This window comes from Pseudorca crassidens, chromosome 6, assembly GCF_039906515.1.
Source record: "Pseudorca crassidens isolate mPseCra1 chromosome 6, mPseCra1.hap1, whole genome shotgun sequence".
In the NCBI taxonomy this organism is placed as follows: domain Eukaryota; kingdom Metazoa; phylum Chordata; class Mammalia; order Artiodactyla; family Delphinidae; genus Pseudorca; species Pseudorca crassidens.
This window is the reverse complement of record NC_090301.1, coordinates 8,350,561-8,363,444: the sequence shown is the minus strand read 5'-3', so window position 1 is coordinate 8,363,444 and position 12,884 is coordinate 8,350,561. Positions and strand designations below refer to the sequence as shown.

General features: G+C 53.6%; 1 protein-coding gene across 1 annotated transcript; it reads right to left on the bottom strand.

Moving 5' to 3' along the window:
* Positions 1 to 3,047: 3,047 nt before the first annotated feature.
* Positions 3,048 to 12,531, bottom strand: NMUR1 (neuromedin U receptor 1). The gene is made up of 3 exons (XM_067740239.1): positions 12,407 to 12,531; positions 9,586 to 10,471; positions 3,048 to 6,930 (listed from the first exon to the last, which is right to left on the bottom strand). Exons 1-3 carry the CDS (start codon positions 12,407 to 12,409, stop codon positions 6,521 to 6,523), a joined length of 1,299 nt encoding a protein of 432 aa, XP_067596340.1. The 5' UTR covers positions 12,410 to 12,531; the 3' UTR covers positions 3,048 to 6,520.
* Positions 12,532 to 12,884: the final 353 nt, after the last annotated feature.

The window sequence follows — 12,884 nt, the reverse complement described above, 5'->3', positions numbered from 1 at the left end:
AAAAGCATACAGTTTGATGTGACACAGGAACCTTCATAAGGAAATGAAGACCTGAAGAATGGGTTAAACCTGAGTGTTTTGCTAGATGTGATGAAGAGTAGAGGGTGTCACAAAATTTGAAAGTAAGGAAAGAAGTGTGAGGTAAGTGTGGTCTTGGTGTTCCTCAGTCTTGGAGAAAAGAATGCTTCTTTCCTCTGGGTAGAGGGAGAGCACCTCTCACGTGAGGGTCTTATGACCTGCTTCAGGGGAAGGTCAGAGTCCTCTCTGCACCTGCTGTGTTACCGATGCATTTGGCTTAAGATATTCAGTATGCCAAGGGGCTGTATTTTGGGGTAGCATATCCTGAACCCCCTCATTACAAACACCTGGAGAGAAATTTGGTGACTTCCTGTTGAGGTAAAAATTCTCCTTCCTTAAATTGAGGAATTCCACTTTTCTCACCTAGAGATAAGGGATCACGCTGCTGAAGATACAGATATGTGAATCTTTATTGCAAACTTAAAATTTATTATGGACATTTTCAAGCATACATTATTAAGTAGAATATAATTTAATGAATCCCTTTTTACCCATCACCTCAATCACTTCAGTATTTTTGCAATTCTTTTTTCAGCTATTCCCTGCCCCACTTTAGTTTTGCTCTCCCTCTCTCCCTTTTTTTTTTGGCTTGAGTATTTTAATGTGAATCCCAGGCATCCTATTATTTTGCCAGTAAACACTTTATTAAGTACTGATACAGGCTATCAGGATTAATATCATCTAATATCTAGTCTGTGTTCAGTTTTCTGTCTCAAAAATGCCTTTTTGCTGTTAGCGTGTTTGTTGTTTTTTGCTGTTAGCATGTTTTTTTGTTTTTTTTTTTTTTTGCTGTACGCGGGCCTCTCATTGCTGTGGCCTCTCCCGCTGCGGAGCACAGGCTCCGGACGCGCAAGCTCAGCGGCCATGGCTCACGGGCCCAGCCGCTCCGCGGCATGTGGGATCTGCCCGGACCGGGGCACGAACCCGTGTCCCCTGCATCGGCAGACGGACTCCCAACCACTACGCCACCAGGGAAGCCCTGTTAGCATGTTTGAATTAGGATTCAAACATTTCCATGCATTACCTTTGGTTGATACATCTTTTAAATCTTTTTTACTTTGTAATAGAAACCTCCTTTTAAATACCATTTATCTGTTGAAGAAACCAGGCCATTTGTCTTATAGAATTTGTCCTTATGCTAGATTTGCCTTACACCGCCGAGGTGTCTTGAACGCGCTCCTCCATCCGCAGTGATCTTGTAAACTGCCAGTTAGATCTGGAGCTTCCTGACATTCAGCTTCAGTTTTTTTTTTGCAAGACTTATGGTTGGTTTTGTGTACTTGTTACATCCTTCTAGGAGGCACTTAATGTCTGGTTAAGTCACCACTTCTAGTGATGGTAAACTTGATCTCACAGTTTGGGTATTGTCAGCTTCATCCGTCCATCGTAACCATGGATATTGTACCAGACGGTTCAAGGCAGTTCTCTCACAAAGCAAACGATTGAAAACAGTGTATTATTCATTAATGAGGGGAGGGTATATGTGTGGGAAATGACAGGGATCAAATTGCCAAAATGTTAATAGTGGTTAATTTAGGTGTTGGGAATAAAAGTAGTTTATTTGTATACTTCATTTTTTTGTTTTTTCAAATTTACTGAAATGGAAACACATCCTACCTATGCATGAAGGCCAGACAGACAGGAAGACTGGAGGGAAGGTTCCAAGTGCAAATTCCAGGAAGAGCAACCAGGGAAGTCCAGAGAATGAGAGCAAAGAACTTGGACCGCAGTCTGCTTTGCTATTGTTTTTGCCTGTCCAATGTCCATTCCTCCTCCTGACGGCCCCTGTTTCCTTTAGGGTCCCCCTCCCCTGGATTCAGTATTGGTGGAACTGTCATTATAGCTGCTCCGCCCTTCCCTGGCCAAAGCTCAGAGGCCAGTCCAACCCCTTCTCCCAGAACTTTGAGCAGCATCGCCTCCTCCTGGAAACCTTCCCTCCACTGGGGCAGCTGCCTCTCTTCTGTGCCCCCAGACTTGCAGCTGTCAGAACACTTGTATGCCCCCGCTCCCAGCCTTGTACGGTCCCTGGCACGTGGTACTCAGTACATGTTAGCTGAATGAATGATACCCACACTGCTCAGAGCTGATGAAGCTACTTGAATATTAGATTAAAAGACCCCAGGTACTCTTGTAGATGTTCCAGAGAATGTGGCAGCAGCTTCCAGGCCCTCCAGCCTAGCTCTAGCCTGTGGCCACCTCTCCTGAGCCAGGGCACTCTTACCCAGCCAGGTACGGCCTTCCCTGGATCCCCACTGTCCCTCACCTGGGCCGTGGCCTCTATTCCTAAACAGCCCCCCAGTTGTCCTGCCCTGCCTTGTGCAGAAGCTTGAAAGAAGGTGAAGTTGGGGTGTTGCATTTAAAGAGGCCACACAAAGGGACATTTACCTCAGTAACTACCATCCTCAAACTAAACCTCGTAGACTTAGGAACCTGGACACTGTTTGGAAGGATGCAGCGCTCAGTGTTGGCCTCTGAGTCTCTTATTTGTGTGCAGGCAGGTTGCTCATCCTTTGTTTAGAAATGTCAGTGCCTTTCAGTCCAGTCTGACTTTGGCCTAAGGCCAGTCTGACTTTTGAGTCAGGATTTGAACCCAGGCAGCCTGACTCGAGTCCCTGCTCACCACCTTTATACCCTACTGCTTTGTCAGAAGAAGCATACTAAAGTTCTTGTGCTGAAGAGGATTAGACTGTTAGAAAAATGTAAATGTGTTTCTAGGATCAAATTCCTTAAGTGTGTCCTCATCGTTCTTGCCTCTTAAAAAAAGTTTTAAAAACAGAGTGAGAGAGGAGAATGATTAAGTATTACAGACTGTAGTTTGGGGTTTCAAAACAATGATAATATCTGTTCATCTTAAAAATATGTAAAGACAACCACTAGTAGAACAAGCAGAATGTGTAACCTTCACAGCAGTGGTAGATGGATCTGTTAAGGTTCTGGGTTGCAAACAGCAGCAAACAACTCTGGCCAACTTAAGCAAAAAAGGAATTTATTGAAAGGCTCTTAGTAGCTCAGAACAACAAGAAGGCTGAAAAACCGGCAGAGAAAATGGGCAGAAGCCAAGGCGGGCTGGGCAGCAGGGGCCCCGGGAGCAGCCTGCATGGGATGCTGCTGTTAGCACTGCTGCCCTGGACATGTCTGCCCCTGTTGTCATGGGTCTTAGTATCACTCCCAGTGGGAGTCCCAGGTCAGACCATCCAGCTGCCTGAGTGCAAGTCCTGGGTCACACAGTGGTGTCAGTGATGCGGTGTCCAGAGCCCTTTCAGCTTCTGTGGTAGGAGCCTGGGCTTGGTCTCAAACCAAGAGTCACACACACAGGGATCCCCCTCAATGGGAAGGGAGTGCAAATACTAGGAAGCCCTCCAAAAAGGCAACTCCTCTCTACAGGGAAGACATGGAACAAAGAAGACTCGGTGGACCCACTAGAAGACAAGGATGGGGAAAAGGGAGACACCAAGAAGTGTACAAAATGAGATGGGCTCCCATGTGTCAGGATTGATTTGGAAACGCCATCTGACTATGTAAGAATAGATGTGAAGTGTTGCACACTTTATATTTCCTGAGCAGGTACTTCACAGAAGGAAGGGTGGGCAAATGCAGCTTTGTTTGTTGATGAGACTCATCTTGGTGAGTTCCCAAAGAAAATAAGCCTTTTTTCTGAGAAGGAAAGGGTGATCCCAGTATGTTCCCCTTGGCCCTCAGAAATACTGGCAGAGAGGGTTGTGTGTGATGGACCGTGGGATCTAGGACCCATCAGAAAGGAAGTGAAGATGAGAGGAAGCTGATGGATGGGGAGAAAGCAGAGTGGTCGAGAACTGGGAAGGTTAGATGAGGTTAAAGAATAAATGTATCATTTATAAAGCAGCAGAGCAGGAAGGAGGTGATCATGGCCAAAGAGCTCACACTCCCAGAGATGGAACGACGCCCAGAGGTTCTGGGAGGCAGGATGCTACCAAGGGGCCAAAAGGCCACGGTGGACGAGAGCCTCCAGAGCTGCAGGAGAGATCAGGAGCTGACACCAGGGCAGCGGCGGGCCATCCACGGGGACGTCAGCTTCGCCCAGGGTAATGGCAGGAGTGGAGTAGACGGGAAGTAGAGCGGGCCCAAACTCTCGAACATGGGAGGAGGAGACATCTGTGTGACTGCAGCCAGAGCTCGGACGGGAGGTGACCCGAGTCCCAGACGAGCCAGGACTCCTGTCCCGGGAGTAGCACTGAGCACTCAGGAATGCTGCTGCCCCCCTGACCAGTGCAGAAGAGCGAGCTGCAGGGGATGCTGCTTCCAGGACAGAGTGGGATCTTGCTGGCTGGCCTTTCCACCTCCATCCTTTCTTCTCCAGGGCTGAGCCCACTGCTGCTGCTTCCACTTTCCATGGTAACCAGTGACTCATGACAAGTGGGACCTATCCACTGACATGCCGTGGAGACACCTGAGAGACATCAAATTTACAGAGCCCAGGCCTTCTGATAACTCACATCCCCTGCTTCCCCAACCTGCCCGCTGCTTCTCTGCCCATAGTAGCCCCTTCATAAATACTGACCAGAGCCTCAGGAGCATGTCGTCTCTGTCACTTAAGAGAGGCCCTGGGGAGTCCAGTTTGTCTTTGGGGACAACAGCAGGCTCCAGCCTGAAGTCTGGCCTCAGCTGCTTCCCCCGACGACACCCCAAGGCCGCCTGGGAGCTCATTTCAGAGGTGCCATTGGGCACTCGTAGCTCTGCACAGCCTCTTTTCACAAGCTCCTTTCTCAGATCCCCCCATCCTGTCTTATATGTGGTGGTTACCCTGGAAAGTAAAGCTATGGGTGGCTTTTTAATTTTTTCTTTTCCTTTAGACTTAACCCTTTCTTTAAAAAAAAACTGTAGTAAAATACATATAAAATTTAAATCTTAACCATTTAGGTGTACAATTCAATATTGTTCAAGCATATTCACATTGTTTTGCCACCAATCTCCAGAACTTTTTCATCTTAAAAAACTGAAACTCTGTACCCATTAAACAACTCTCTATTTCCCCCTCCCCCATCCCCTAGCAAGGGTGGGTTTTAATTATTTTAAATTGTTTTCATTTTTGCTCATTTGTACTTTCCAATTTTTCTAAAATGAGTATGTATTATTTTTACAACTGAATTTCAAAAACTCCAGGACACTTTTGTACAATCTTCTCCACTTTGCAGTCAGGGGACCTGGGGCCTGAGCTGTGGAGAGTCTGCAGGGAGAACCTGTAGCACCCTGGGTGTCCTGCAGCTCCCCGCAAAGGAGGCCAGGGCTCCTTCTGCTGCAGTCCCCTCTTAGGAGGAGGACAGGTCAGGGGCTGCAGCAGGACAAGTTCTGGCCATTAACTGGGTCCTGACTGAGCACCCAGTTACCCACAGGGACTCGGGATGGAGCTTCGTTTCAGGACTCACGTGTCTCTCTTCTCACCTCACTGAGTCCCAAGCAGTTCTCGCGGAGTCACTCGTTGCCCTTGGTTGGCCCATGTCTCTCGCCCCCAGAGATCCTCTGGCCAGTCAGGCCCAATTCTCTGCTCACCTCAGGCCCCCAAGCCAACCTGTGAGGAGGTGAAAACAGAGGCAGGCAGGGGCCTCTGCTCACACACAGTCCCTTGGCCGGTGCCAAGCCTCACTTGCTCTAGGACAAGCGAAGCATGTTCCCTGAGTGGCTCTCGAGGGGGTGGGGTGGGAGGCTTGTAGAGGTCAAGGAGGGAGTAAGGGTTGGGGGTTAGTGAGGATGTAAAGAGTAATTTCCGCCTTGCTAATCTGAGGGATCTGTTTCGTTACAAGCAGGGACTTAGGCACGCGCACAAAACCACAGCTAAAGTGCCAAAGCGCGGCACTCTAGAATGTCATGGCCCCTTTCATTTTGCAAGCAGGGCCCGAGGCTTGTAAGGCGCGGCAGTTCGCTTGATGCCGGGACCAGGTGACCGGTGGCTCAGCTGAGACCGGAGCCAGGTCTCCTGGATCCCTGACACACCTGCCGCCTAGTGGCTCCACCGGGTGGAGCTCCCAGAGCAAAACAAGCCGACTGGGGGCCAGGGAGGGGGTCGGGTCAGAATCCCAGGTGCAGGCCAAGAGCTAGAGAGGGACAGAATGGGCCAGATCTTGCAGAAGCTCTGCAAGAAATGGGAAGGAAAGGAAGGGCGCCACGGAAACACGTCAGAAACGGGCTGGGGAGACTCTATCTCCCCAGATAGAGTCTTGCGGTGCGCAGTTATCCGACCACGATGTTCCCCTTCCAGGGGAAGGGCTGGAACTGGGGACCTGAGAGTCTGGAGGACAGACAGCAACCTTACAGTCCTTCTGATCCATGGGTGGGGCAGGATCACTGAGGTGCTGGTCAGGGTTTCTAGGCTGAAGTGGGGACGGGGCACGAAGGGGGACAGGCCACAAAGACATGCTGCAGAGGAGGCAGGTGTGGTCCCCAAAGCTGGGCGTGGCCCTCTGGCCCCTCAGGGTGAAGCTGCCTGAGGCTCCTCTCGGGAGGGGTCCGTCTCTTGCCACCCCTCTGGGCCATCATTCTCAGCCAGGGGCTGGGCCCTGCTGCAGGGGGAGCCCATGTCATACAGGGTGCTGCCCGTGGTCACCCTGCTGAGGCTGTGAGAGCTGCGGCGGGATCTGTGGCGGCGGCACCGGTTCCCCAGGCACAGGGCCTCCCGGAAGGTGTCCTGGAAGCGGCTGGACATGAGGCTGTAGAGCACAGGGTTGGCGGCCGAGCTAAAGTAGAAGAAGACGCCGGAGACGACGTGCACGTACTGGAAGGCCAGGTGCAGGCCCTCGGTCCAGTGGGACACGAGGCTCCACATGAGGCGGTCGATGTGGAACGGGGCCCAGCAGATCCCAAACACCACGACCAGGACAACTGTGGGCAGAAAGGGAGCCTGTTCTCTCCTCTCCCCTCTCACCAGCCACCCACACCCACTGTCCATCTGGAGGTTTCTGGAAGTTTGCCTGTCCTGGCCACACCCCTATAGGAGAGGCTGCTCTCGCCACTGTCACCGACTGGGCAGTGGGCGTGCGCCCTGGACCCGGTGTGGACACCCGGGCCAAAGTGGCCTGGTCCGATTCTCTCACCGTGGAACTGGACCTAAGTGACAGCTGTGTATGCTGAGCCCCAGCGTGACACAGTGCGGCTAAGGCCCACTCTGGGTGCCACTCAGGGGCCACGCCCGCTTATGCATAAGCAGAAAGGAACAGGAGGATGAGGCCCGTGGTCAGACAGCAGTAGCCAGGGAGCTACAGGGAGAGCGAGACAAACACCCCCCGCCACCACGCACTTGCCTGTCTTGGCCCTATAAGCCTTCCCAGCCCCAGCCCCCAGCTCTCCTGGGTGCCCCTGAATATCCTGCCCTGCATTACCTCCCCTTTCCTCGACAGCCCCACCCCAAGCCCCAGTAAAAGGCAGGCCAGGCCAGCCAATCCTTCACTCTTTCTCCAGAGCTTCCCTCCAGCCCTGGTTTTCACCCTACCCTCCCTGGGTCTTTGCTATCAGGTCTGTGTTGATTTTTGTTTCTTGTTTCTCATGTTTGCATCTCCAGCTCACAATCCTTCCCCTGCAGTGTCTTCCCCCTTACATTCCAGCGTGGTTTTCCTCTTAATCCCGGATTTCAATCAGAACATTGCTTACATCCCCAGCACACAGCCTGATGCACAGTAGGCCCTCAGAAAGACAAGACAGGAGCAGGAGGGAGAGAAGAAAGCCAGAGCCCCAGGCCAGCAAGCAAGGCAGCCTTAAGGAAACACCCCACTTTCCCAGCGCGAGAGCCATCTCAGATGAGCAGACTCAGCCCGGGTAGGCAGGGCAGTAGAAGGCAGCAGAGGCAGACCCGGGCAGGTGGTCTGCAGTGCAGGAGGCAAGCACAGAGCTCCAGGTCAGTCCCATCTTAGGGGGCTGTACAAGTGACCATAGGCTCTGGGACACTGTTCTGGTGGGGGGAGAGGAGTGAGTCTCTCTCTGGGAATGGGGCAGTTCCCAGTTAGCTGGCCATAATCCCATGGCTTTGACCAAGGTCTCACCAGCCCTGTCCTGCCCTGGCTCACCCCACCTACCTGAGTCAGGCTCTGTGGGACAGGGCAGGATGGGGAGGGAATCAATGACTGGCTTAGCATCAGTTTGCCTGGTTTCCCCAGGGCCACTGTTTTTGAAAAAGCACCAGGCCTAGGCCACAGTAAGCTCCAGAGCCTCAAGCCAGCTGGGCGTGCCCTGGTCGGCCCCAATCCACACTTCTGCCCTGATTCTCCTGTGTTCTGTGCACAGACCCTCACAAACATGCCTCCAACCACCTCTTTTAGATCATGATCCTTCCTCTGGTCCCCAGGGAACCACAGACATGGTGTGCAGGAAATTCACTACCTTGCCTTTCCAGCACCCTGTTCCCCTTCTTTTGGGAACTTTGCTCCCCCCGGATCCCCATGTGGGTCTGTGGGGGCTGCTTACCTCAGCATCCTGCCACTCTGGCCCGGTGGCAGGCCATGACCCAAGCCCACCAATCAGAATCCTTCCCTGGGATTTTCCATAGCCACTAAGGGAAGAGGACAGTTAGCTCCTCAGGAAAGGGGAACTCTGTGCCTGTGGTCCTGCCTCCCAGGCTACTTAGGGAAGGACAGAACCAAAACATATTTGGGAGCAAAGATGAGAGACCTGGAGGGTCCAGAGCCCATGAACAGCTCTGTTATCCTGGAGCCTAGCTGCACGCCTCTGCCCTGTCTGTGGTTGGTTCCATGAACAAGGGCTGGCTTCATGGGTGCCACCTGTGCGTTTGCACAGAGCCCTGACCTTTAAACCTTCAAGACGGCAGCTCTGGGATTTCCCTGGTGGCACAGTGGTTAAGAATCCGCCTGCCAATGCAGGGGACATGGGTTCAAGCCCTGGTCTGGGAAGATCCCACATGCCGTGGAGCACCTAAGCCCGTGCACCACAACTTCTGAGCCGCGCTCTAGAGCCCGAGAGCCACAGCTACTGAGCCCGTGTGCTGCAGCTTACTGAAGCCCACGTGCCTTGAGGCCATGTTCCGCAACAAGAGAAGCCACCGCAATGAGAAGCCCCCACACCACAACGAGTAGTGGCCCCCGCTCGCCGCAACCAGAGAAAGCTCGTGTGCAGCAATGAAGACCCAACGCAGCCAAAAATAAATATAATTAATTAGTTGATTAATTAATTATTTTAAAAAAAGACAGCTGCTCTACTATTGCTGTCTTGACATTCTTAATGACTTTTTAACAGGGGACCCTGAATTTTCATTTTGCGTTGGGCCCCACAAATTATGTAGCTGATCCCGCCATGAACCATTAGCATTTACCTCCAGTGTCACTTTCTCAAGGGTAATCTAGAAGAGTATACACACATGCAGTGCATGCACGCACACACGGGGGGAGTGGGGGCGGGGGGGTTACTCCACACCTCACACTCAGCCTCCACCCTAAACCGAAACACTCGGCCCTTTCCCCCAGGCCCCTGGAAGCCCCAGCCCCATACCCAGTGCCTGGCTCCACCCCTCTTCCCAGCAGCAACACTTACACAACATCTTGGTCACCTGTGTCCGACCCCTATCCTGCAGCAGCTGGAGCCTGCGGCCGTTGCTAGTCCTGGCCCTGCCCTTGGCCTCCTGCCTGCGGATCAGCAGCCGGTCACGCCGCAGCCGCAGCCCGATGAGCAGGTAGAGCACGCTGATGGTGGCCATGGGCAGGCAGAAGAAGAGCAGCGCGGTGACCTGCACGACCAGGTTGTAGAGGGCTCTCTGGTGGACCAAGGTGCACACGGCCGAGTCGGGCACCGTGCCCCGGCAGGGCACGTCCAGCTGCCGAATGCCGTGCAGGCTGGTGTTGGGCAGAGAGCAGAGCAGGGCGAGGCCCCAGATGGCCCCAAGCACGCGGCGCACGTGGGCATGAGTCACTACGGATCTGACGTGCAGTGGGTGCACCACGGCCACGTAGCGCCCTATGCTCAGGGCAGTGACGTTGAGCACCGAGGCCAGGCAGACGGTCTCGAAGAGCAGCGTGCGGAAGTAGCAGCCACCGGGGCCCAGCAGGAAAGGGTAGTTGCGCCACATCTCGTAGAGCTCCAGGGGCAGACCTAGAAGCAGCACCAGCAGGTCCGACACAGCCAGGCTGAAGAGGTAGTAGTTGGTGGGCGTGCGCATGGCCCTGTGGCGCAGGATGACCATGCAGGTCAGTGCGTTGCCCACGGTGCCCACCACGAAGATCAACAGGTACGTGACACAGATGGGCACGAACAGCTCCGTCTGCTGGGGCCCCAGGTACTTGAGTCTGAGCTCCTCATCAGTCAGGTTCAAGTCCTGGGGGTCAAAGGGCCCCAGGGCCCTGCTGCCATTGCAGGGCACCGGGGTCCTTGTACCCAGGGACCTGTCTCCAGGGAGGGTGGAGCAATTGAGGCAGAGAGGAGCCTGTGGAACAGAAGAGAGAGAGACACCCAGAAAAGTCACTCAGGGAATCTGGTTCTGTTGTTATTCGTCAAACCAAAGATGCCATCAACACCAAGAAGGCCGATATATCGTGTGCCGCTGAGAAGGAAAAACACCGCCATCCATTGTAAGATGCATCACAATTTCATCTTAAAAATGTACATCTTAGGAACTTCCCTGGCAGTCCAGCGGTTAAGACCGTGTGCTTCCACTGAAGGGGGCACAGGTTCAATCCCTGGTTGGGGAAATAAGATCTCGCATGCCGCGCGGTGTGGCCAAAAAAAAACAAGAACAAGTATATCTTTAAAATGATAAAAAGTGGGACTTCAATTTTAAATTTCACGATCTACTGAAACCTTTGAACAGTGATGGAGACGCTCAAGCATGGGCTATGCCATCAGCAGTCACCCTTTGGGTCTCTCCCCTTTCAAGTCATGGACTTTGGGAGAGACACTCAGTTTGGGCATCTGTAAAATGGGCACAATGCACAGTATCACACGGTCTTTAAGAGCAAGGTCTCTGGAAGCAGCTGCCTGGATTCAAATCCAGCCTCCCCAGTTTCCAACTGTGGGACTATTTGCATGGTGATCTCTCTGTGGCTGTTCCCATATTACAAGGATCCAGGAATTTAAGACATGAAAGGCCTGCCTGACACAGGGCCTGCCTGACGCACAGAAGGGCCTGATTACATCAACTCACTGTGAGGACTGAGTCATGGTGGGGATCAAGCAAGGCAGTGAAAAGGCCAAAAACTATGGTGCTGATCCAAAAGTTGGTCCTTGTTTCTGTTTTCTATCACCTGAACTGTTTGAAGTAGGAATATTTGACACCCTTGACACTGCCAGCTCTGGGGTTCCCTCTCCTTTCTCCAGCTCCCATCTCTTTGCCAGTCCACCAGATATAGTAGTTAAGGAACCAGGCCATGGAACTAAACAGACTGGCCTGGGGTCAAATGCTAGCTCTGCTATCCTCTTCTGTGACATGCCCTCACTGTGCCTCAGTCTCCTCACCTGTAAAATGGGTAAGTAGAGCCTACCTCATAGTTTCTGGGAAGATTAAATGAAAGAATAAAGTTCTCAGGAGTGTGCCTGACACATTTCAGGTGCTCAGCTTCGGTGCATAGTGACATGATCCTTATTTCCCACCTGGCAAGGGAAGGACAGTCTAAGGGACATGGGGCAGGGGTTGAACGGGATTCCACTGGGCATGTGTCTTGGTGCGAAAGATCAGGAGCTGCCCTTCTGAGCCTATTCCCCAAGCCCGCCACCACCACCTCCCCTCCCTTCGGAGCAACTGCGGATTTTCAGGCTCGGCTCCTGGATCCTCTCCCTCGATTCTTTTTTCGGCTCCATTTCCTGTCCTCAGATGGGGGGTTGGGGCTCCCGTGGCCCATGTACCTGCGCACCTACCACTCGACTTTCTTTTTCAGGTCCGTCTCTCTCCTAGATCCCAAGTATTCTTAATCCTGAGTATCTTTCTCCTCACCGAAGCCTCCACCCAGAAGCCTCCCCCAGCCTCCCTGCCTCTCTTACCCCTAATCCCCGCACTTTGGAATCAGGGGGCATCTTCATCCACTCAAACGTTCCGCCCGCGCCCGCCGCACCCGCAGTCCCTACGCCGGCTGTTGCGGGAGCCGGGCGGGGACAGAGGAGATGAGCTGGGAATGCGCAGGCGCCAACCCAGGTTCGAGAGAGGTTCCCTTACTCCCTTACTCCCCCGAGAAAGGTCGCTGCACCGGAGCCCCCAGCCCCGCGGCGTGCGTGGCCGACAAAAAGACAGAAATACGCTAGAAGGCTGCGAGTCCCCCGGGAAGGGGGGCGTCCCGACGCGCCCTCCGATCCCTACAGCCCTGGGGAGACCCTGCCTGCGCGCTCTTCCAGCCGCGCCCGTGCCCACGCCGGCATCCCGTTCACCTACCATGCAGTCTGCGCCCCGCGAGATCCAGGGGCCGAGAGCCCACCCGCCGAGCGTGGGGCGGGCGTCCGCGGATCGATCGACGGACAGACGCGGCGCCAGAGCGAGCCGACGGGCAGACTGAGGGCGGCCAGCGCACTAGCAGCCCGCCGGGTCGCCCCGCCTGTCAGAGGTCGGGGACGCTCTGGCCAGGACCGCCAACAGGGGGCAGTGGTGCCCCTGCAGCCCACCCGGCCGCTGAACCCAGACACGCCCGTCTGGGGCCCCCCGCAGCCACCCAAACCGTAGCGACTGTGTTTCCAAGTGTCTGATGGGGCGCTTCCAGGAACACCCTTACCTCATACAGCCCTCACAACAACCCATTTTACAGATGAGAAAACTGAGCCTCAGAGAGATGAAGTTCGAATGATCTGGGTCTCACACCATGTCCCTGCGCTCCAGCGTGCTGACTCTTAGCTTAATCCCTTATTACGGTGTCCCT